Consider the following 26,779-nt stretch of genomic DNA (forward strand, 5'->3'; position numbering starts at 1 on the left):
CAAGTAAGTAGAAGTAAATAAATCATAAGATGAGAAAAGAAATAAATAAAAAAGAAATGAAAGAAAAATGCCAAAGATCAATAAAACTAAAAACTCGTTCTTTGAGAAGAAAAACAAAATTCATAAACCATTAGACAGACTCATCAAGATAAAAAGAAGGAAGACTCAAATGAACAAAATTAGAAATGAAAAATGAGAGATTGCAACAGACAATGCAGAAATACAAAGGATCATAAGAGACTACCACGAGCAACTATATGCCAATAAAATGTACAACCTAGGAAAAAATGGACAAATTCTTAGAAAATTACAACCTCTAAGACTGAACAAGGAATAACCAGAAATACAAACAGATCACTCTCAAGCATGTAAATTGAAATTGTGATAAAAAAGAAATCTCCCAAAAACAAAACCCAGGGCTACATGGCTTCACAGGTGAATTCTATCAAATGTTTAGAGAAGAGTTAATGCTGTTGCTCCTTAAATTCTTCCCAAAAAATTGCTGAGGAAGGGACACTAATGAACTCATTCTAGAAGGCCACCATTACCCTGATGCCAAAACTGGAAAAGACATCACAAAAAAGGAAAATTACAGGTCAATATCAAAGGTAAACATAGATGAAAAATTTCTGAACAAAATTCCAGCAAACAGAATCCAACAACACATTAAAACATCATGCACCATGATTAATTAGAGTTTAATCCTACAAATACTTCAATATATGCAAATCAACCAATGTTACATATTATATTAACAAATGAAAGATAAAAATCATATGATATTCTCTATAGATGCAGAAGAAGCTTTTTACAATATTCAGCACCCATTTGTGATAACAATTCTTCAGAATATAGGCATAGACAGAATCTATGTCAACCTAATAAAGGCCATATATGAGAAACCCACAGCAAATATTATTCTCAATGGTGAAAAGCTGAAAGCATTTTCTCTAAGATCAGGAACAAGTCAAGAATGCCCACTGTCACCATTATTTTTCAATATAGCTTTGGAAGTCCTAGCCATGGCAATCAGAGAAGAAAAAGAAATAAAAGGAATCTAGATGAAAAAAGAAGTAAAATTCTCACTGTTTACAGATGATATGGTACTATACATAGTAAATCCTAAAGACACTACCAGAAAATTACTAGAGGTTATCAATGAATTTAATAAAGTCACAGGATACAGAATCAATACACAGAAATACCTTGCATTCTTATATATGAACAATGATAAATCAGAAAGAAAAATTAAGGAATTAATTCCATTCACTATTGCAACACATAAAATGAAATAAAAGACCAAGGAATATACCAAGGAGACAAAAGATCTATATGCAGAAAATTAAGACACTGGTGAAAAAAATCAGAGATGACACAAACAGATGGAGAGATATACCATGTTCTTAGACTGGGAGAATAAATATTGTGAAAATGACTATACTAACCAAAGTAATTCAGATTCAGTGCAAACTCTATCAAATTAACATTGACATATCTCACAGCACTAGAACAATAAAATTTGCAATGTCTATGGAAACATAAAAGACTCCAAATAGCCAGAGCAATCCTGAGGAAGAACAATGGAGCTGGAGGAATCAATTTTCCTGACATTAGACTGCACTCTACAGCTACAGTGATCAAGACAATATGGTACTCACATGTCCGACTACCTCTCAGGATCCTTCTTTCTGGCATACATCTTGGCTGAGCAATGCACGTGCCACCAGGAAACACCAGGAAGGAGTCAGAATGATTGACCAAAGAGATCCTGGAAAGTAATACTATCACCATAAGACCTAAGACTGTGAGCCACGTGGCCGAGCAGTTCCCCTGGATTCCTTTACCCTACTGCTCTCCACTCAGGCATCCCTTCCTAATAAAGTCCCTTGCATTGTCAGAAAAAATGAATGAACAAAAGAGCATGATCCTGACACAAAAACAGAAACACAGGCCGATGGAGAAACGACAGCCTCTTCCAGAAGCCATGCTGGGAATGCTGGACAAGTGTACGTACATGTAAAAAAATGAAATTGGAACACTTCCTAATACCGTACACAAAAATAAACTCAAAATGCATTAAAGACCTAGATGTAAGACCAAAAGTCTATACAACTCTTAGAGGAAAACATAGGCAGAACACTCTTCAACATAAATCATAGCAAGGTCCTCTTTGAGCCACTTCCTAAAGTAATGAAAACAAAAATAAGCATAAACAAATGGGACTAATTTAACTTAAAAGCCTTTGCACAGCAAAGGAGATCATAAACAAGATGAAAAGACAATCCTCAGAATGGGAGAAAATAGTTGGAAATGAAATAGCTGACAAAGGATTAATCTCCAAAACATATAAGCAAGCTCATGCAGCTTGCTCAATATCAGAAAAACAAACAATCCAATCTAAAAATGGGCAGAAGACCTAAACAGACATTTCTCTGAAAAAGATATACAGCTGGCCAGCAAACACAGGGAAAAAAAATGCTCAATATCGCTCATTATTAGAGAAATGCAAATCAAAAGTATAATGGGGTATTACCTTACACTAGTCAGAAATGCCATCATAAAAAAATCTACAAAAAATAAATGTTGGAGAGGATGTGGAAAAAAGGCAAACTTCTTTCATTGTTAGTGGGAAAGTAAATTGATAGGGCCCCTATGGAGACATTATGAAGATTTCTTTACAAACTAGGAATAAAAACACTACAAGACCCAGATATACATTAATATATGCAAGGTAGGTATCTAGTGGGAAGTTTCTGGATAACACAGGAAGTTCAAACTTGTGCCCTCTGACAACCAGGGGCGGTGGGATGGGTTGGAGAGTGGGAAGAAGATTCAATAAAGAGGGGACATATGTATCCTTATAGCTGATTCACATTGTTGTATGGCAGAAAGCAACACAGCATTCTAAAGCAATTATCCTCCAACTAAAAATAAATTATATATATTTTTATAAATTAAATTATATATGTGTGTGTGTGTGTGTGTGTGTGTGTGTGTTAGTCACTCAGTTGTGTCCAACTCTTTGGGACTCCATGGACTGTAGCCTGCCAGGCTTCTATGTCCATGGGATTCTCCAGGCAAGAAAGCTGGAGTGGCTTGCCACTGCCTTCTCCAGGGTATCTTCCAGACCCAGGGATCAAACGCTGGTCTCCTGCATCGTAGGCAGATTCTTTACTATTTGAGCTACAGGGAGGCATATATAGATATATATATATATATATATACACACACACACATACCACATAACCAACCTGTTTCACTACTGGGTAATTACCTGAGAGAAATAAAAATATATGTTCACATAAACACACACACAAAGTCCAGAAAAACAGAAACAAATCCACACTCCATCAGACTCCCTGTGGCAGAGGTTAATGGAAAGGCAAAGTGACAAATTTCAGTCTTTTATATAGAGATGTTGCCAACCGCTAATTCAATCCTCACAAAGACTTTATTTAAAATCTGTAAATTGTTGGTTTATGTGTTTGGTTCAAAAGCATGCCATAATTTTCCACTATTTTCTCATTTAATGTAATAATATTGCAAATAAAACTGTGAATAGTTTTGGTCATTTTCAATAGCATTCTCTTTTCTAGGACTGCTATTAAAAGAACTAAGGTAGCTTACTACTAATGATGCGTAAGGCTCTCTAGTTTACTTATTAGGGCACAGTTGGTTTACAATGGTGTGTGTTTCTGCTGCACCACAAAGTGAATCAGCCTGTGAGTATACATCACTTTGCCAACAAAGGCCTGTCTGGTCAAGGCTATGGTTTTTCCAGTGGTCATGTATGGATGTGAGAGTTGGCCTATAAAGAAAGCTGAGCACGAAGCATTGATGCTTTTGAACTGTGGTGTTGGACAAGACTCTTGAGAGTCCCTTGGGCAACAAGGAGATCCAACCAGTCCATCCTAAAGGAGATCAGTCCTGAATACTCATTTGGAAGGACTGATGCTGAAGCTGAAACTCCAATACTTTGGCCACCTGATAGGAAGAACTGACTCATTGGAAAAGACCCTGATGCTGGGAAAGATTGTAGGTGAAAGGAGAAGGGGGCGACTGAGGATGAGATGGTTGGATGGCATCGCTGACTCAATGGATATGAGCTTGAGTAAGCTCTGGGAGTTGATGATGGACAGGGAGGCCTGGCGTGCTGCAGTCCATGGGGTCGCAAAGAGTCGGACAGGACTGAGAGACTGAACTGAGCTGAACTGAACTTTTACATACATCCCCACCCTCTTGGATCTCCATCCCACCCATCTAGATCACCACAGTGCCCTGAGCTGAGCACCCTGCACTACGCAGCGGTTCCCACTGGCCTCACACACAGTAGGGCATATATGTCAGCCTCACAATCCATCTTACCCCACCGCCTGCACCATCGTCCACATGTCCAGCCTCTGCATCTGCATCTCTGTTCCTGCCCTGAAGATAGGTTGATCTGCACCATTTTTCTACATTCTACATACATACATCATTCTATGATATTTGCTTTTCTCTTTCTGCATATTTCACTCCTTATGGCAGTCTCTAGGTCAATCCATATCTCTACAGATGACCCATTTTTGTTCATTTTTATAGCTGAATGATATTTCATTGCATAAATATATATATATATGTATACATATATATAGTTTTTCATTTGCTAAGTCATGTCCAACTCTGCGACCCCTTGGATGACAGCACGCCAAGCTTCCCTGTCCTTCACTATCTCCCTGAGTTTACTCAAACTAATGTTAGTTTGAGTTAGTGATGCCATCTCATCCTCTGACACTTCCTAGAGATCTCTCCCCTTCCATTATGATAATGTCCTCCCCCTTATGTGATTAATGAGTTTCTTATCAATACCTTTATCATGTGATTATCAATGGCTTGTTAAATAACTTTGCATCTTCTCAGTTTTTCTATTTCCATGTGCCACTTCATATATATCACCTTAAAAAAGTCTTGTTCCTTCATCAGCCTGGTTAGTTTTGGCCTCTTCGACTGCCCAAAAAACACTATTCCTTCAAGTCTCAGTCCACATTTCAGCTCTGCTGTAACTCTACTGTATTAACCCAGTCCAAACTAAATGTTTCAGCTTCTACTTTTCTCCAGTGCCAAGTTCTTACTTTTGCTTCTGTTATGTTGTATCATGCCTCACGTAACAGTTAATGTGTCTGTGTCTGCACACTGCACAGATATCAGTGTCTGAAGACGATAAGTACTTCTTTATTTATCTCTGTTATTTTCACATAACACCTAGTACTGTACCTTGGTAGGAGCTCAGTAATATTGAGATATAAGAGGAGTATTATTAAATTAGGCTCCAGCATAAATAATCCTCCAAAGTCTGTCAGAGTAAAGAATTTGAAAGAGGAGTACATAGATAATTGCATTTCAATATGGTAAATGCCATAATAGAGCTAAGCAGAGTCTACTCATGAAATAGCTCACTCATCTATGGGAGGGAGAGAATACTGAATGTTCTCACATAGACACATTTCTCTAGAACAAGCATACTAAAAACTGATGTTAGTAGAATCCGTATTTTATAGTATAATTTAATCTGTTCCTTTGTGTTATGTTGTTAGCCGCTCAGTCGTGTCTGACTCTTTACAGCTCCATGGACTGTAGCCCACCAGGCTCCTTTGTCCATGGAATTCTCCAGGTCAGAATACTGGAGTGGGTTGCCATCCCCTTCTCCAGGGGGTCTTCCCAATCCAGGGGTCGAACTCTGGTCTCTCGCACTGCAGGCAGATTCTTTACCAGCTGAGCCACCAGAGGAATGTGTTCCTAGTGATATACTATTAACATAATATTCTTCTCAATGTAACTCATTTAAAAAAGCAATTCATGAGACTCTGCATTTAGAATGAATATGGTCACCATTTGGAGAAGGAAATGGCAACCCACTCTAGTATTCTTGCCTGGGAAATCCCATGAACAGAAGAGCCTAGGGAGCTACGGTCCATGGGACTGTAAAGACTTGGACATGACTGAGCGACTGAGAACATGGTCACTATTAGTATGCTTATCCTGTCAATGAAGCACATGTTTCTTAGAAATCAATGCTGGCTTTTCATATATGTTATATATAGTCATATTTCTACTAGCTCTTTCTTGATGATCTTAACTTCTATAATCAATTCATAATGGAAACTGGGAATTCACAAACCATTCAAGTGATAACATTTTTTAAAAAGGTCTTAAACAGCACATCAGTCAAAACTTGATACAATTCCATTTCTGTTCTTATAAAAAATGTTTTAAGACTTTGAAAAAAATTATAGTTTGTAAATAAGTAAAAACTGTTCGTAAAATGTAAGACTTAAATGGCTAAAACTATCTTCTGCAAATGGAACTATTAAAGCTTATTTTGTAACATGTGTTTAAGCCAAGAGAGCAATTTTAGATTAAACTTCTACTTACCCAGTCAATTTTATCCACATTCCAGTATTTTTTTAAATCTCGAAACTGTATTAGCATTCCCTTCAGTCCCACAACAATAATACTTGCAAGAACACACTACAAATAAAAAATAAGCTGATGAAGATGCAAGATAAAGACTTTAATCTAAATTTAAAAGAATCAAGGTATTTTATGTCTTTGTTTTCTAAATACTTACTAGAGAATAGTTACCATTTAGAAGACTAAAGTAATATTCATTTTGTTTAGAACTAACCTATTATTGTACTTTAAGAACATAATATCAGTTCTAGAAAAGTCACAGGGTAAATGTTATTCCATTCTTAAAAAAAGGAGGAAATAAAAAGAAAAGTAGTGAATTATAAGGGTGAATGTGATAAGACTGAATGTCCTGTTAACTTTATAATAATTATTCATTGCCATTTGTTTGCAACTTATTGCAAAATTCAGTGTATCATGTATTTCTTTAATCATCTTGAATATAAATTATCTGGTTGCATCAGAATATATTTATAAGTCTCTTGAGAAATAAACTTGATTATTGGAAGATCCTCTCATGAAAATGATTTATTCTTATTACATGAATGAAGAGTTAGAACAAGAACTGTCTCTGGATCCCTGAAGACCAGCATCTTGCTATAGTGTCCCAGGCCTGCGAAAAGCAAGGCAGATACCCACACTAATGTTCTGAGTCACTTTGTATAAAGAGGTATCAAGGGTGGCAAGAAATATTTTGTTCCCTACTCTCTTGCCCAGCATGCATTTTCTAAGAGTCTAAATTTTATAAACTTCTTCCAAAGTCTATTTCTCATAACAGAGATTGCTTAATTCTACCTTCCAACTGAACACAGAATAAATCTAATTAAATGAAAACAGCCATGGTACCCTCCCGTACCTTACCCATCAGATGTGGGCTCTTTCTATCTCTCCTCCGTACAACCATTACTTATGCCACATAACTTCTCAGAGTTAGGATCACTGAGGTTGTTCTTCAAAGAAATGCTTAAAATGGAATGATTCTCTTTAATGTTAAAGTTTAAAATTAAATAATAAAAAGTACTGCTTACCATGGGCAGCCAGTAAAGCAGGGGCCCTATCGCATAGATGACTACCAGGACAAAAATGCAAGATATTAGACAAGCCACCTGCAAAACACAAGACAGCAAAAAGAGAAATCCTTCAATTTTTTGTTATTCCAAAGTTATAGGGGGGAAAGATAATCTTAGTTCTTCTTGATAAGAAGAAACAAAATGTTGGCACGGGATTGTTAAATTATACAGACTATCGTTATCTATATTGTGTAGTTGAAGGAACCCAAACGTGACAGGTGACAAACTAGTGCGATGAAATTCAGTCAGCACTGAGAGAAAAGCCATTCTACACAAAGAAACAGGACACCGTCAACTATTATCACACATCACAATTTTCCGTTGTTTAGTGGTGAAAATGACATTTCAATTGTACTTAAGCCTACTGTTGTTCACCTGACCTCCCTTCTCATTTCTTAGTTATGTGGGTAATAACTGAATACACACAGCTTTAGGGATTTTCTGGGCTGATGACAAATTTCCACGGAAGCCTTTGCTCTCTTCTTAGGAGTCCTTCGTTAGTATGAAACAGTTATATGGGATTATGGAAGCAGTCTCTGCAGTGAAGCAAACAATTTTATTAATCCTAAAAAATCATTAATATTGTGTTTTAACCAACTCAATATGTTGACAAAAGGCAATTCAAAACAGCTCACTTCTAACTAAGCTCCACTTGATGGAGAATCAGTTTCACATAAACAAACGTTCACATCTTAATAGAAACATTTAGCCAAACTGTCAGCCTACCAAGAGAAAAGAGGCTTTCCCGGGACCAAAAAAATACTTAAAATATCATAATGGAGGAATCAAAGGAAACTGGAGTGGTTAAAAATAAATATATAGACAAATAATCAATAGTAAGGTCTCAGAGCAACTTGAGGTCTCAGACACTGCTAGTGGGACTTAAGATATGGTGCAGCCACTTCCAAAAAAAATTTGGCAGTTTCTGATGAAGTAATGTCTGACCTAAAACTACCTAAGACAAATGAAAACTTATGCTTATCAACATACATGTAAATATTTATAGCAGCTGTATTCATAAACACTAAAACTGTAAATAATTAAATTGTTTACCAATTGGTGAATAGATAAATTTTGGTACATCCTTATAGTAGAATACTACTCAATAATAAAAAGACTATTCACACATGTAACAGCATGGATTAAACTCAAAATCATAAAACTAAGAGAAAGAAACTGATACAAGTTCCTTCCATATTTAGTGGAACTCCTCTACAGCATTATACAGCATATAAAAGGGAAAAATCCTTCTGTGGGAAATAAGTCATTAGGGAACTAGAGGTTGTTAGGGAAGTTCTAATACACTAAACTGCCGCTAAACTGATCATTTAGGAGGAACTGGTGATTTTACATGAGTTTTTAAATGACAAAATATTATGCCTGTCATTCCACTAGACTGAAAAAAGCTTGTTGTCAGAAGGCAAGTTATAGAATTCATTCAGATATCCCCATAAGTGATTCAGTATATCCATGTTCATGTGGAAAGAAAAAGGCACCAATTGTTAAACTGCACTTCACGTCAAAAGACAATGGCATTGTAGTAGAGTCTGAAGTCAGGCAGGTTGATTCCTCCAGTTCCATTCTTCTTTCTCAAGATTATTTTGGCTATTCGAGGTTTTTTGTATTTCCATACAAATTGTGAATTTATTTGTTCTAGTTCTGTGAAAAATACCGTTGGTAGCTTGATAGGGATTGCATTGAATCTATAGACTGCTTTGGGTAGAATAGCCATTTTGACAATATTGATTCTTCCAATCCATGAACACGGTATGTTTCTCCATCTGTTTGTGTCCTCTTTGATTTCTTTCATCAGTGTTTTATAGTTTTCTATGTATAGGTCTTTTGTTTCTTTAGGTAGATATACTCCTAAGTATTTTATTCTTTTTGTTGCAATGGTGAATGGTATTGTTTCCTTAATTTCTCTTTCTGTTTTTTCATTGTTAGTATATAGGAATGCAAGGGATTTCTGTGTGTTAATTTTATATCCTGCAACTTTACTATATTCATTGATTAGCTCTAGTAATTTTCTGGTAGAGTCTTTAGGGTTTTCTATGTAGAGGATCATGTCATCTGCAAACAGTGAGAGTTTTACTTCTTCTTTTCCTATCTGGATTCCTTTTACTTCTTTTTCTGCTCTGATTGCTGTGGCCAGAACTTCCAACACTATGTTGAATAGTAGTGGTGAGAGTGGGCACCCTTGTCTTGTTCCTGATTTCAGGGGAAATGCCTTCAATTTTTCACCATTGAGGGTGATGCACTACAAAGCCACAGTCATCAAGACAGTATGGTACTGGCACAAAGACAGAAATATAGATCAATGGAACAGAATAGAAAGCCCAGAGATAAATCCACGAACCTATGGACACCTTATCTTTGACAAAGGAGGCAAGGATATACAATGGAAAAAAGACAACCTCTTTAACAAGTGGTGCTGGGAAAACTGGTCAACCACTTGTAAAAGAATGAAACTAGAACACTTTCTAACACCATACACAAAAATAAACTCAAAATGGATTAAAGATCTAAATGTAAGACCAGAAACTATAAAACTCCTAGAGGAGAACATAGGCAAAACACTCTCCGACATAAATCACAGCAAGATCCTCTATGACCCACCTCCCAGAATATTGGAAATAAAAGCAAAACTAAACAAATGGGACCTAATGAAACTTAAAAGCTTTTGCACTACAAAGGAAACTATAAGCAAGGTGAAAAGACAGCCCTCAGATTGGGAGAAAATAATAGCAAATGAAGAAACAGACAAAGGATTAATCTCAAAAATACACAAGCAACTCCTGCAGCTCAATTCCAGAAAAATAAATGACCCAATCAAAAAATGGGCCAGAGAACTAAACAGACATTTCTCCAATGAAGACATACAGATGGCTAACAAACACATGAAAAGATGCTCAACATCACTCATTATTAGAGAAATGCAAATCAAAACCACAATGAGGTACCATTACACGCCAGTCAGGATGGCTGCTATCCAAAAGTCTACAAGCAATAAATGCTGGAGAGGGTGTGGAGAAAAGGGAACCCTCTTACACTGTTGGTGGGAATGCAAACTAGTACAGCCGCTATGGAAAACAGTGTGGAGATTCCTTAAAAAACTGGAAATAGAACTGCCATATGACCCAGCAATCCCACTTCTGGGCATACACACTGAGGAAACCAGATCTGAAAGAGACACGTGCACCCCAATGTTCATCGCAGCACTGTTTATAATAGCCAGGACATGGAAGCAACCTAGATGCCCATCAGCAGATGAATGGATAAGGAAGCTGTGGTACATATACACCATGGAATATTACTCAGCCATTAAAAAGAATTCATTTGAACCATGTCCTAATGAGATGGATGAAGCTGGAGCCCATTATACAGAGTGAAGTAAGCCAGAAAGATAAAGAACATTACAGCATACTAACACATATATATGGAATTTAGAAAGGTGATAACGATAACCCTATATGCAAAACAGAAAAAGAGACACAGAAATACAGAACAGACTTTTGAACTTTGTGGGAGAATGTGAGGGTGGGATATTTCAAAAGAACAGCATGTATACTATCTATGGTGAAACAGATCACCAGCCCAGGTGGGATGCATGAGACAAGTGCTCCGGCCTGGTGCACTGGGAAGACCCAGAGGAATCGGGTGGAGAGGGAGGTGGGAGGGGGGATCGGGATTGGGAATACATGTAAATCCATGGCTGATTCATATCAATGTATGACAAAACCCACTGGAAAAAAAAAAAAAAAGACAATGGCATGCAGTGTCGCCGTGAGACCTTTATCAAACACTTACAAAGGTACCTTAATCTTATTTGCAGCTATGAACTTGAGACAGCTAGACTCTAAATTCCTTTGAAGGATTTGAGGGACATAAAGGCAAAGTGACTTTCCCAAGGTCACAGAGCTAAGAATTAGAAGGAATATGGATTATGAACTGAATTAGATCCATAAAGTCAAATATATTTCAAGTTTCTAGATACCTTAAATACACTAAAGCTGTTAGAGAAGCTACAACCTAATTAACTAATTCTTTTTAAAAACAGTAAACGTCAACTACCTTCAAGATTTTCTCTAAAGATTACTTATTTTTTATTTACACAGCTTTTTGTAAATACATTAACAATAGTGTGCTCACTGAACTATAATTTCAGTCTTATTGTTAAAATAAGAGTTAAATGGATCTTACTTTCAAAGGATGACAAACAACGGGTGAAAAAAACTATTTGTTTACCTTAGATAGTAAGTCATATAATGAAACAGACTATGTAATCAAATAGCTTATGTCAGCTCTTTAATGCATTTCATCTTTGTTGATGCCCTAGATCAAAAGACAAGGGCATCTAATTAGATAAGAAATCCTTATCAGTTATGCCCAGGGTATCTACTCCTCGGGCATAGAAATCAATAATATAATAGTTTCCACTCTCAAAACTCAAAATACTGACACTCTTTGTCTCCATAAATAAGAGACCCAGGTACTAAAGTTTGAATTTGGAAAACGCCTTTAAAAGCATTCAGTCCACTGGAAAGACCCAGAGGGAGCGGGTAGAGAGGGAGGTGGGAGGGGAGATCGGGATGGGGAATACATGTAAATCCATGGCTAATTCAAGTCAATGTATGACAAAAACCACTACAATATTGTAAAGTAATTAGCCTCCAACTAATAAAAATAAATGAAAAAAATAAAATAAAATAAAAGCATCAAAAAAAAAAAAAAAAAAAAAGCATTCAGTCCAAGCCACTGTTCCGTAGATAACCAACTCAGTCACTACACTGAGGTTAAACTAAGATGAGATATTTGCAATGCTATAACAGACTTCTCTGACTTTAGACTTCTGTAATAACACAGTTACACTATGTTTTCAAGTATTACCCACATTCTGAACATCCATAACTTTGTATATGAAGTGCTACTTTCTTACATACCTCTGACTTACCTAGAAAAAAATTTAAAGGCAAATTACAACCAGAAGGGAGATAAACTTGTTTCCTTTATTAAACTCAGAAAACAAACAAAGCTAAATGCCTCCTTCTTAATAAGTTCCAGCTTAGCTTAGACTGCAACTAGTAGGAAAAAACTGTTCACACACTTAATTAACCAGAGGACAAACATTTTTCTAGGCATTTTAGTTTTCTTTAACTCATTTCATTTCGTGGTAATTATATATCCACAGATAACTTTTTATTCTAAAGTTGTAACTATTCATGTTTATGCTAACTCTGGTATAGGATAATGAAATAATCTATATTTTCTTCTTGTTACATTCTCAAACAAATATTATCTGCGTTACAGGTTACTTACAAAGATGACTATGCAAACATCAGTGTTAACCTTTTCCTAAGGGAAAACCATCCTGAATATTCATTGGAAGGACTGATGCTGAAGCTGAAGCTCCAACACTTTGGCCACCTGATGCGAAGAACTGACTCTTGAAAAGACCCTGATGCTGGGAAAGATTGAAGGTGGGAGGAGAAAGGGATGATAGAGGATGAGATGGTTGGATGGCATCACTGACTCAATGGACATGAGTTTGAGTAAACTCCGGGAGTTGGTGATGGACAGGGAGTCCTTGGCGTGCTGCAGTCCATGGGGTCACAAAGAGTCGGACACGACTGAGCAACTGAACTGAACTGAACCTTGAGAAATAGAGTATTTCCTGCCGTATCAATAAACAAGGATGTCACCGCCATCAGGGATCGCAGCCCTCCAGTGTGAGCTCCTGGGCTCCTAAGGGCACCCGGGAAGAAGAATCCCTGTGATCCGGCAGCCACTCCCTGTGGTGCACCTCAGAGAAGCTCAGGGTGTGAAAAACACAGAACACTGGTCCCAGATAGTGGAGACATGTATGAAAGGAGTGATTTCAGGGAGCCCAGACTCTCTTATCTTCCCCTACCTAGAAAAGCACCAAATTCCTTAACCTGAATATATCTGGCTTCCTTTTATAATAATGTTTTGATTTTCACACTACTTGCTCTTTGTTGCAAAACTTCTCCATGACTTTACTCCTTCCCTGGCTTCCTCAGATCAGTTTTCTCAGGGTCCCTTGAGATGCTGTCCTCCAGGCTTGAAGTCCTAAAAATTCCCACTGAATAAAGCATAACTGGGCTTCCCTTGTGGCTCAGCTGGTAAAGAATCCACCTGCAATGTGGGAGACCTGGGTTCAGTCCCTGGGTTGGGAAGATCCCCTGGAGAAGGGAAAGGCTACCCACTCCAATATTCTGGCCTGGAGAATTCCAGGGACTGGATATAGTCAATGGAGTTGCAAAGAGTCGGACACAACTGAGCGACTTTCACTAAAGCATAACTCTCAACTTTTAGGTTTTGAATATTTTTTTTAAGTTGACAGTTATGGCAACCACAAAGAAGGATCCCTCTCCTCTGCCTGAATCCTATGAGGGTCTTAAGCCTTGGTACCAGCAGAGGCTCCATGTGCCCATCGACCACCTCAGGGAGTCCAGATGAATTTGAGTGAGTTTTTCATGGTTCTAGGATCTCCCATTATTGATGATTTTAAGTTTTAGTCGATGGGGGACAAGGCTATCCTTGAAACTTGGTTTCAAGAAGACGAACCTGGGTTGCTCAGTTTAGATACTGAGTGACATCCTCAGTTGAAGGACTGGGAAGGTTTTATTCAAGTCAGGCACTAAGTGGGTTATCCCCAGTGTAAAGGACACTGGGAAGAATTAGTTTGGATACTGACTGGTTGGTTATCCTCAGTTTAGAGACCGGGAAGACTTTGCTCAGCTAAACACTGAGAGTCCCTTGGACTATAAGGAGATCCAACCAGTCCATCCTAAAGGAGATCAGTCCTGGTTGTTCACTGGAAGGACTGATGTTGAAGCTGAAACGCCAATACTTTGGCCACCTGATGCAAAGAATTGACTCATTGGAAAAGACCCTGATGCTGGGAAAGATTGAGGGCAGGAGGAGAAGGGGACACCAGAGGATGAGATGGTTGGATGGCATCACCAACTCAATGGACATGAGTTTGGGTAAACTCTGGGAGTTGGTGAGGGACAGGGAGGCCTGGCGTGCTGCAGTCCATGGGGTCACAGAGAGTCAGACATGACTGAGCAACTTGATCCTAAGCCTGATTTCAAATGAAAGCATTTTCCTGATTTCAAATGTACTATATCAAGTGAGAATAAAAGCTATTGCCTGACTTATTCTGTTCCTTCTTAAACCAGCAAAATTGACTTTTTTATAATCATCCAACGCTTTTATTTTTCATTCACCCTTGCCGCACTTACTGTGCTGAGTGCTAAGTGCTAAGTGCTTAGCCATGTGCTAAGTCCTGGGCTGGACGCTGATGATATGGAGAACAAAAGCAGACAGGGACTTTCTAGGAGCTGCAGTCAAGAGCAGAAGGCAGACATCAATCGTGTAATCACACCGATAAACATGTGAAGTCCAATAGAGCTAAGGTCTCTGAAGAAAAGAGCACAGTTGGCCCAGAAGTCTTAGTGAAATCTGGTGAATGGGAGGAGTTAACTTAGAAGGGAAGAGGAGGCAGCCACAGAGACAAAACGGACAAAAGGAAGACACCAGAGCTCACGAGGAAGGAGGTGCGGACTAGAGAGCTGAGAGTGAGGCGGAGAACAGTCCAGGATGAGGCTGCAGGGGGAAGCACACAGTTTGGGTAGCTGAAAGGCCAGAAAGCTAAGACCGTTTATGGGCTCTGGGAGGAAGGAACAAGGCCATATCTGCATTTTAAAAGCTATCTTTCTACAGAAATACTCATAGTGTTTCTGAATAAGAGTCAATTGGTGAAACAATTGGCTATTATTAGCCTGAAAGTTGAAAGATTTTCATTCTTCTAGAGTAACTTACTGGGTATAAGTCTAGTATCTATGAGAGAAAGAGAGATATTTTAAGGGATTACTTTGTGAAGTCTTGTCACATGGAAAGTTGTTTTCACAAATAGCCTATTTAGAACAAAACTTTTAAGACTTGGCTGTCCCAGAGCCTTCTTCAAATCATGTCTGTTATCCCCACGTAAACTTAATAGTTGTAATGCCAAAATGACTACCATGGGAAAACATCCTCAATTGAGGTATGCACATTAAGTCAGGTTACTTCCCTGTGCAATTTAATGGGACTAGTTGAGCAGATTATGGATGATCTCAACAAGCAAAACAGCATAAAAATACAGTGCTGCTGAGTTTTGCTTCTGTGAATTAGTATTTTGTTAGGTGCCTTTTATTTCTTCTCAAGTCTAATGAAGAGAATACCATGAAGAACTGATGAAAGGAAATCTCACACACTCATCCTTGTAAGAAACCAGGTGGAAATCACTATAGAATCCTCGAATTTTACAGATGTAAGTCTTCAGAGTAAGGAATGATATTTGAGTACACTATATATTAAACATTCAAATTTAGATTACAAATATTTGAGAGCTGGCAAAAATGGTTGTGCCAATGCACATTATGAACTTATGCTTTAAATCATGAACCACCTAAAAATCAAATGTCATGTAAAACAACATTGAATGAGAATTACACATCCTTGCTGATGTGTTGTGGCAATAATATGTCATATTTTATGATAGAATCAGAATTTGTTACTGCTTCCCATCTGCTTCATGATACATTCATCAATAATTTTATTAGTTTTATGCTATATTTTAATGTTTATTTACCCATCTTTCTCTTGCCACTCTCCCCCAAGGTCAAGAACTATATATTTTTCAAATTTACTCTTCTACAACACCCCCAAAAGGACTTAACATAAGGTAGGCTACTAAAAAATGGGTTTCCCAGGTTACTCAGCAGGTAAAGATTCCACTTGCAATGCATGAGACACCAGTTGGATCCCTGGTCCAGGAAGAGGCTACATGCTGTAGAGCAACAGAGCCGTGTGCCCCAGCCCCTGAGCCCACGTGCTGCAACGACTGAAGCCCATGTCCAGAGCCCAGGCCCTGCAACAAGAGGAGCACTGCATGCGAAGCCCATGCAGGGCAACAAAGGCACCCCCACCAATGGCAACCAGAGAAAGCCAGCGTGCAGCAACCAAGACACGTCACAGCCAACTAATAACACAAAAAAAGCCTAAAAAGAAAATAAAATATGCATGAATTGTTTTAACAATGGTTAGCTGTTCGTGTTAATTTATTAAATCAACACACATATGAATTTCCTTGTATAGAACAGTGCTTAAGAATGCAAGATTTGGAGTAAATCTATCTGGGTTCAAATCTCAGCTCTGCCACTTCCTAGCTCCGTGACCTGGGTAAGTTAGTTTAACCCTCTTTTCCTCAATGTTCTCATGTGGAAACCTAGAATAATAATTACGCCTCCTTCATAGAGTTTCCTAAAACATTAAATGAGTTCATTTATTAAAAAAAAGTATGACATGCAATGCCTGGCATATAACTCAATATATGCTTCCACCACGACCACCATCCTTATCATCACAGAATCATCTTAATTGCCACCGTTGATAATTTTACTAGTATCCAGCATAATCACTACTATACAGCAGGCTCTAAAATGTCAAACTGATTTGAGTTCCTAAAACACACCACTGTTTCTTTAAGCCAAAATGTGCATAGACATTGTATTGTTCATGCACATACTTGTACATCTCTATAGACAGGAATGTCAGTATCAAGGACTGATGTTGCATACAACTGTTTTCATTCTATTTAAAGGAAACGAACGAAGATTTCAAAATTTCAAACTGACGGGTTAGATTAGCAAAAAGTAAAATCAGAGGCACCACGAGAGGGAGCTTTTGCTCAACGATTGGCGACAAGAAACCTGCCGCTAGCACAGGACTTTCTTTTTGTCTGCTCATTGAATCCTTCAGCTTCTCAAGGGGCATTTCTAAGCAGGAGAACAGATAAACTGCCTTGATGCTAGTTTTAAGAGACTAAAGACATAACAACATTCTCGGGAACTTAGAGAGACGCTCATTCCTCTCTCTCTCTCAGTCCTTCTGTGCCTGCTGAAGAATGAAGTTACCTGTGTCTTTGCTCCTGTGCTATAGAGACCAGCCGTTCTTCCCATGGCAGCCGCACTTGGTATACAGAAGAAGAAGGAGGCGATCACATTGCTGAGGCCGTGGGCCAGGAGTTCCTGCAGGAATGATGACAAGGCAATGTATCATTCCCTAATCACAATCCACTTTCAGCGTGTGTGTGTTTGAGTGTGTGTGTGTGTGATGTGCTCAGTCATGCCCAATTCTTTGCGACACCATGGACTACAGCCTGCCAGACTCCTCTGTCCATGAAGGAGTCTGTTCATACAGGCAAGAATACTGGAGTGGGTTGCCATTTCCTACTCCATGGGATCTTCCTGACCCAGGGGTCAAACCTGCCTCTCTAGCATCTCCTGCACGGACAGTGGATTCTTAACCGCTGCGCCACCTGGGAAGCCCAGATTTTAGAGACCACAGATAGAGCTTGTCATGGAATGCAGCGTCTTTTGTCTTCTTCTGTTCTCTCCACTGGTTGTAATTTAACCATCATTCTAAAAATAGCTAACATTTACTGAGTGCTTACAATGAGCCAGAAACTGTTCTGAGCCCTTCACTCATTTGATCCTTGTGACAATAATAACTTTATAGGGAAGCACAAGGTATTTACTGTATCTGTTGCCAATTACTCGGGTTTCAAGTTACTACAATAAAGGGTTTTGTTCCCACCACTCCACCAATGACCTCCAGGGTGCCAAATCCAATGGTTAATTCCTACCTCCCCGGCAGTAAAAGTGGCATTTGACACAGTCGCCCAAATTCTCCGCCTGAAAGCCTCCTTCCTGGTCCTTCTTGAACCTCTCACCCCCCTGGTTTCCTCCGATCTCCCTGGCCACCGCTTCTCAGCCTCCTCTGTGGTTCCTCCTCACACAAACAATCACAAACATTGGAGCACTCCTTTCTCTATTCTGAGCTACCCAAAAACATGCTGACAGCCGCCACATTTATCTCTCCAAGCCTAGACTACTCTTTTGAACTTCAGACTGATACAGGCAACCTATTCCTCAGCATTTTCATTTGAATGGTTAACAGGTATCCCAAGCTTAATTAATCAGCTATTGCTCTACATACTCCCACGCTGGTCCTCCCACACCCTTCCCCACCTCAAGCTCTATTTGGGCCAAAAGCTTTAGAGAGAGTCTTGACTTCCCCTTTGCCCAGATGGTGCCCACATCCAATTCATAATCCATCCACTTCTCATCTCCTTCATTGCTGCATCCAAGTCATCAGATGTCACCTGGATTCCTACAGAAGCTTCCTAACACTTTTCTGCTTCTGCTGTTTCCAGGAACACAGACAAAAATCCCTGCCCTCACAGACTGGTGTTCTAGTGGAGGGATGCTACCAATAAACAAGATGAACACAGAAAATAAAACAGAGAGTGGGAAGTTTCGGAGATGAGGATTTAGTTTACCAAGAAAGGCCTCTCTAAGAAGGAAATATTTAAATAAAGGAGGAATGCAGCTACTTGAGAGTATAGAATTCCTGGAAAAGGGAACAGCAAGTACAGACATCCTGAACTAGCAACATAGCTAGTAAACTCAAAAAAAAAAAAAAAAAACAAGGCAAGAAGTGAGGCTCGAACAGGCTACAAAAAAAATATGGGATTATAGAGGAAAAGAGATGGTAGCAAGGTCAGGTTGGGCCTTGTAAGCCTTGGCAATAGGCTTTTAATCTAAGTACTACGGGAAGCCACTGGGAGGTTTTGAGATGAAGAAAGACATGGTCTGTATTATGCACCATTGTATCCCTTGCTCCTAGACTGGTGTCTGCTATACATAGGGTTCAATATCCATATGTTGAATTAATAAACCTGCTTTTTTACAAATGACAAAACTGGGGCATAGAAACAATTTCAGAGTGAGATTTTAGACGTAGGTACTTTGGGATTCTAAGCACTACTGCACAGCTATTCCTGCAGAACTGTGTAGGAATGTAGGGCCATGGGGCTTGAGACAAAACACTAGTAAAAGTAGATTCAGAAACATTCTCAGTAAAATCTTCATCCTTGGTATGCTAAGAAACCCATTCATCCTTTAGTTTTTTACTAAGAAGGATAATAGTGTTCTTTGTATTTTGAAATCTGAATTTTTTAAAAAGTTGGCATGAGTCATTAAATATATTTAGATTTTCTCCTAAAAACAAAGAGAACAAGATATCCCTCTATTTCAAAACAAAAGTGTACTATAACCAACCCAAGAAGCTCAGATTTTCACCTTTCTATCAGTGATTTACAGATTTTTGTTTTGGTTTGTTCTACCTATTCTTGTTATACACTTAGGAAAGCTGTATTTTTCATAAATTCAACATTTTCAGCATCTGGAAGTACACATCAAAATGATACAATAGCTATGGGGAGGTGTGGAGAGGGACTGGGACATACTACACCTGATTGTCATCAACTGAATATCTGAATTTTTTGGCAGATCCTTGTGCAAGAGCCAATGAGGCCACATAGCCTACAAGGGCCACTCCAAAGGCTTCAGTGATGACTGCAGAGAGGATGTTCATTGGGGGAGCTCGAGGTGGAGGAATTCTGTGAAAGAGAAACCATATTGAACTCATCAACTCACAGGTAATTTCTTTAACAACTTGCAGTGAATTCAACTATGGTAAAGACTCTGAAGTTGACACAAAATACATGAAATACCCCTGAGAAAACCAAGCAGCCTTGCCCTTAGAAGCCTTTTATTTTCTACATTTTTTGGAGAAAAGCAAAATCACAAAGAACACCATAGGGAGAGCACCACACATTTAACTGGCATTTACTCCCAGGAAATTTAAGTAATAGCACAGAAACTTTGACTCAACAAAAATGTCCTGCATCAGAACAAAAGCAAATCAGGAACATTCTTTCACTGAATCTTTTGAAACACTTATGTGGCTGGCAGTAGATACTGTACCTCCTGCCTTGAATACTACAGTACTGTATGCAAACATTAGTTTACTGTGAGCTATGATTCTTTCAGCTAATCCTTAAGTTTGCCATTGAGTTAATTATGTTTTTAACTTGACCCTTTAATGGTGCACTTAATGATTGTTAAAAAGGAGACAACAGACCCACAGTGAAGTTATTTGTGCTAAGCCCCATGTAAGCAAATCAAGAATTAATACCTAACTTAAGTGAATTTCACCTTATTCCAGGAATGTAACCTGAGTCAGTCAGCCTAGAATTACCTGGTTAACACCAGTGAGGTAATGTGCCTTTCCATACCCCAATGGAAGGTGAGCTTACCTGAAACAATCGTGGATTCACTCTTTGCTAAAAACGCCCTTTTCCTGTCCTCCTTCTGACTGTAACGCCTTTATTTTGTTTAGCTCTTCAGAGCTCCTTTTGATTTGGTAGATAGGCTGCTGCTCAATGTAGACCTCTAAATGTACTTAGTTGAATTTTGTTTTGTGACTCTATGTACCACATGTTATGAAAAATATCTATATAGGCTCCACCTACCCTCTGTTGCAAAACATGGGACCGCATAAGAGCTAACACTGTTTCTCAGTTTTACTTTTTTTTTTTTTTATTGCAGTGTAGCAGACTACCAACCTTGTGATAATTTCAGGTGGGAAGCAAAAGGACTCAGTCATACAAATGTATGTATCCATTCTTTCCCAAACTCCCCTCCCATCCCGGCTGCCACTAACACTGAGGAGAGGTCCACGTGCTGTGGAAGGTCTTTGCTGGTTACCCATTTTAAATACAGCAGTGTGTACATGTCCATCCCAAACTCCCTAACTATCCCTTCCCCAATCCTTCCCCCCAACAACCATAAGTTTGTTCTTTAAGTTCGTGAGTCTCTTTCTGTTTTGTGAGTGTATTTGTACAATTTTTTTTATATTCCACATATAAGGAGTATCATACAATAGTTCTCCTTCTTTGACTGACTGTATTCACTATGACAATCTCTAGGTCCGTCCCTGCTGCTGCACATGGCATTATTTCATTCCTTTTAATGGCTGAGTAATATTTCATTGTATATGGGCACCACTTCCTCTTTATCCATTACTGTTGATAGACATTTAGGTCGCTTCCATTTCTTGGCTAGCATATACAGTGCTGCAATGAACACAGGGTGCATGTACCCTTTGGGATTATATTTTGCTCCAGATATATCCCCAAGAGTGGGATTGCAGGGTCACATGGTAGCTCTATTTTTAGATTTTTAAGGAAGCTCCATACTATACGACATAGGGGCAGTGCCAGTTTACATTCACACCAACAGTGTGGGAGGGTTCCCTTCTCCCCACAGCCTCTCCAGCACTTACTGTTTGTGGATGACCATTGCAGTTTGATGATGACCATTCAGGCTGGAAAATGGTCAGGGGAAGCCTGGCATGCTGCAGTCCATGGGGTCACAAAGAGTCGGACATGACAGAGCGACTGAACAACAACAAATTCTGGCTGGTGTGAGATGATATCTCACTGAAGTTTTGAATTGCTTTTGTCTAGTAATTACTGATGTTGAACATCTTTTCATGTGCTTCTTGGTCATCGGTATGTCTTCTTTTGAGAAATGTCTATTTAGGTCTTCTGCCCATTTTTAAACAATATTATTTGCTTTAATACTATCAAGTGTCATGAACTGTGGGTAAATTTTGGAAACTAATCCCTTGTCAGTCACATCCTTAGCAAATATTTTTTCCCAATATGTGTGTTGTCTTTTCATTTTCTTTATTGTTTCCTTTGCTATGCAAAAGTTTCGAGTTTAAGTACATCTTATTTGTACATTTTTGCTTTTGTTTCCATTATTCTGGGAGACAGATTAAAAAAGATATTGCTGTGATTTATGTCAGAGTACTCTGCCTGTTTTCCTCTGGGAGTGTTATAGCGCCCAGTGTCACATTTAGATCTTTAATCTGTTTGACATTATTTTTCTATATGGTATTAAAGAATGATATAATTTCACTTTTTAACATGTGGGCTTTGCTGGTGGCTCAGACAGTAAAGAATTCATCTGGTATGTGGGAGACCTGGGTTTAATCCCTGGGTTGAGAAGATCCCCTGGAGGAGGGCATGGCAACCCTCTCTAGGACTTCCCTGCTAGCTCAGTTAGTAAAGAATCCACCTGCAATACAGGAGACCCTGGTTCAATTCCTGGATCAGGAAGTTGCCCTGGAGAAGGGATAGGCTACCCACTCCAGCATTCTTGGGCTTCCCTGGTGGCTCAGATGGTAAAGAATCTGCCTGCAATGTGGGAGACCTGAGTTAAATCTCTAGGTTGGGAAGATACTCTGGAAAAGGGCACGTGAACCCATTCCAGTATTCTTGCCTGGAGAAGCCCCATGGACAGAGGAGACTGACGGGCTACAGTCCATGGAGTAGCAAAGGGTTGGACATAGCTGAGTGACTAAACACACAGCACACAAATTTCATTTCTTACATGTCACTGTCCAATTTTCCCAGCACCATTTGTTGAAGAGACTATCTTTCCAATATTATGTTGTCTTGCCTCCTTTGTCATAGATTAATTGACCAGAAGGGTGTGAGTTTATTTCTGCACTTTCAATCCTGTTCCATTAATCTATGTTTCTATTTTTGTTCTAGTACCATCCTGTTTTGATTTGTAGTATAATCTGAAATCAGGGCACCTGGTTCTTCTAGCCCTGATTTTCTTTCTCAGGATTGCTTTGGCCATTCTGGGTCTATTGCGTCTCCATACAAATTTTAAGATTTTTGGTCGTACTTCTGTGAAAAATGCCACTGGAAATTTGATAGGGATTGCATTGAATCTGTAGATTTCTTTGGGTAGTATGGTAATTTTGCCAATATTGATTCTTCTAATATACAAACATGGTATATCTTTCTATCTATTTGTGTCTTTGATTTCTTTCATCAGCATCTTATAGTTTTCAGAGTATAGGTCTTTTGTCTCTTTAAATAAGCTTATTCCTAGGCATTTTATTTTTTTGATGTAATAGAAAATGGAATTGTTTCTTGAATTTCTCTTACTAATATTTCATTGTTAATGTATAGAAATTCAAGTGATTTCTCTGTATTAATTTTGTAACTTGCAAATCTTGTTTTTGCTGTTCAGTTGCTCAGCCATATCTGACTCTTTATGACCCCATGGACTGAAGTGCAGCAGGCTTCCCTGTCCCTCACTATCCCCCAGAGCTTGCTCAAATTCATGTCCATTCGGTGGACATGAGTCGGTGATGCCATCCAACCAGCTCATCCTCTGTCATCCCCTTTTCCTCCTGCCTTCAATCTTTCCCAGCATCAGGGTCTTTTCAAATGAGTCATTTCTTCTCATCAGGTGGCCAAAGTATTGGAGTTTCAGCTTCAACATCAGTCCTTCCAATGAATACTGAGGACTGATATCTTTTACAATGGACTGGTTGGATCTCCTTGCAGTCCACAGGACTCTCCAGAGTCTTCTCCAACACCACAGTTCAAAAGCATCAACTCTTCAGTGCTCAGCCTTCTCTATGGTCCAACTCTCACATCTGTATATACCTACAGGAAAAACTATAGCTTTGACTATACAAACCTTTGTTGGCAAAGTGATGTCTCTGTTAGTTTTGTAACCTGCAAATCTACCAAATTCATTGATGATTTCAGCTCTCTGATAGCATCTTTAGGATCCTCTGTGTATAGCATCATGTCATCTGCAAACAATGACTGTTTTACTTCTTCTTTCCCCATTTGGGTTCCTTTTATTCTCTTTCTTCTCTGATTACCATGGATTGGACTTCCAAACTATGTTGAATAAAAGTGATGAGAGTGGAATTCTTGTCTTCTTCTTGATCTTTGAGGAAATACTTTCAGATTTTCACTGTTGAGTATGATGTTAGCTGTAGGTTTGTCTTATGGCTTTTATTATGTTGAAGTGTGTTCTCTCTATGGCCACTTTCTGGAGACTTTTTAGAAAAAATGGGTGGGAATTTTATCAAAACCTTTTTTGTATTAATTGAGATGATCATACAGATTTTATTCTTCATTTATTGATGTGGTTTATCACACTGATATGTAGATCTTGAAAAATACTTGCATCCCTGGTATGAAGCCCATTTAATCAAGGTGCATGATCTTTTTAATGTATTCAGGGATTCAGATTGCTAGTATTTTGTTCGAGATTTTTGCATCTATGGTCATCAGTGATATTGGCCTGTAATTTTCTTTCTTCTGGTATCTTTTTCTGGTTTTGGTATCAGGGTGATGGTGGCTTCATAAAGTGAGTTTGGAAATGTTCCTTCCTCTGCAATTTTTTGGAACAGTTTCAGAAGGATAGGTATTAGCTCTTCTCTAAATGTTTGATAGAATTTGACTGTGAAGCCATCAGGGCCAGGACTTTTGTTTGTTGGAAGTTTTTTATTCACAGTTGCAATTTCAGTGTTTGTGATTGGTCTGTTATATTTTCTAATTCTTCCTGATTCAGTCTTGGGAGACTGTATCTTTCTAAGGATATGTCCATTTCTTCAAGGGTATCCATTTTATTGGCATACAGTTGCTCATATTAGTCTTTTATGATACTTCGGATTTCTGTGGAGTCAGTTGTAACTTTTTTCACTACTAATTTTATTGATTTGAGTCTTCTCCCTTTTTTTTCTTGATGAGTCTGGCTAAAGGTTTATCTGTCTTTTCAAAGAACCATCTCTTAGTTTCATCAATTTTTGCAATTATTTTCTCTATTTCATTAATTTCTGCTCTGATCTTTATGATTTATTTCCTTCTACTTAACTTCAGGTTTTATTTGTTCTTCTTTCTCTAGTTGTTTTAAGTGTAAAGTTAGGCTTTTTTTTTTTCTTGATTCTTGAGGTAAGAGTGGTAGGAGTGTATCACTATAAACTTCTTTCTTAGAACTGCTTTTGCTGCATCCCATAGGTTTTGGAAGGTTTGACTTTCATTTTTATTGTCTCTAGATTTTAATTTCCTCTTTGATTTCTTCAGTAATCCATTAGTTATTTAGTAGCATATTGTTTAGCTGCCACATGTTTGTGTTTTTTATAGTGTTTTTTTTTTAATTGGAGGACAATTGCTTTACAACATTGTGTTGGTTTCTGCCGTACATCAGCATGAACCAGCCACAGGTATACACATGTTCCCTCCCTCCTGAACCCCCTTCCCATCTTCCACCCCACCCCACCCCTCTGGTCTGTCACAGAGCACTTGGTTGAGCTCCCTGTGTCACATAGCAGATTCCCATTTGCAGTCTATTTTACATGTGGTAATGTACGTATTTACATACTACTCTCTCAGTTTGTCCCACCCTCTCCTCCCCCACTGTGTCCACAACTCTTTTCTCTATGTCCGCATCTCCATTGCTGCCCTGAAAATGGGTTCTGTTTTGAGGTGTTCCTCGTTGGGTGTGCATATATTTATAATTGTTATATCTTTTTCTTGGAATGAATTCTTTATCATTATGTAGCGTCCTCTTTGTCTCTTAAAGCAGCCTTTGCTTTAAAGCCTATTTTTTCTGATGAGTATCGCTGCTCCAGTTTTATTACGATTTACACTTGCATGGAATACATTCTCCCATTGCTTTACTCTCAGTCTATCACTGTCCCTTGGTCTGCAGTGGGTCTTCTGTGGACAGCATATATATAGGTCTTTTTAAAAATCCACCCAGCAAGTCCATTGCCTTTGGTTGGTGCATCTAATCCATTTACATTTAAGATAAGTATCAATATGTATGATCCTATTACCATTTTCTTAATTGTTTTGGGTTTATATTTGTAGGTCTTTTCCTTCTCTTAAGTTTTGTGCCCAGAGAAGTTCCTTTAGCATTTGCTGTAAAGCTGATTTGGTGGTAGTGAATTCTCTTAATTTTTGTTTGTCTGTAAAACTTTTGATTTCTCCATCAAATCTGAACAAAGTCATGCTGGGTAGAGTATTCTTGTTTGTGAGTTCTTCTCTTTCATCACTTTAACTATATCCTGCCATTCCCTTCTGACTTGTACAATTTTGGTTGAGAAATCAGCTGATAATATATAAAACACACAAGGGTATATGTCATTTTTCCCTTGTTGCTTTTAACATTTTATCTTTGTCCTAAATTGTTGTCAGTTTGATTGCTATGTGTCTCAGTGTATTCCTCCTTAGGTTTATCTTGCCTAGGACTCTGTGCACTTCAAGGATTTGGTTGATTATTTCCTTTCCCACGGTGGGGAAGTTTTCAGCTATTATCGCTTCAAATATTTTCTCAGGTGCTTTCTCTCTCTCTCCTTCCGGCAGCCCTATAATGTGAATGGTGGTGGATTTAATGTTGTCTCAGAAGTCTCTTACGCTCTCTTCATTTCTTTTCATTCTTTTTCCTATAATCGGCTTTGCT

At 38.5% G+C, this 26,779-nt stretch overlaps 1 protein-coding gene across 3 annotated transcripts in view; it reads right to left on the bottom strand.

Annotated features, from left to right (window-relative positions):
- The window catches only part of SLC26A7 (solute carrier family 26 member 7), a 137,775-nt gene that overhangs the window by 48,146 nt on the left and 62,850 nt on the right, over positions 1-26,779 (bottom strand). For all 3 annotated transcript variants that reach the window (XM_043879257.1, XM_043879256.1, XM_043879258.1), the window contains 4 exons: positions 19,899-20,046; positions 17,498-17,611; positions 7,476-7,553; positions 6,412-6,507 (listed from right to left, as the gene is read on the bottom strand). In XM_043879257.1, the coding sequence (XP_043735192.1) occupies positions 6,412-6,507; positions 7,476-7,553; positions 17,498-17,611; positions 19,899-20,046 (436 nt within the window). The remainder of the gene's footprint in view (positions 1-6,411; positions 6,508-7,475; positions 7,554-17,497; positions 17,612-19,898; positions 20,047-26,779) is intronic.

The sequence above is a fragment of the Cervus elaphus genome, chromosome 21, assembly GCF_910594005.1.
Source record: "Cervus elaphus chromosome 21, mCerEla1.1, whole genome shotgun sequence".
Classification (NCBI taxonomy): domain Eukaryota; kingdom Metazoa; phylum Chordata; class Mammalia; order Artiodactyla; family Cervidae; genus Cervus; species Cervus elaphus.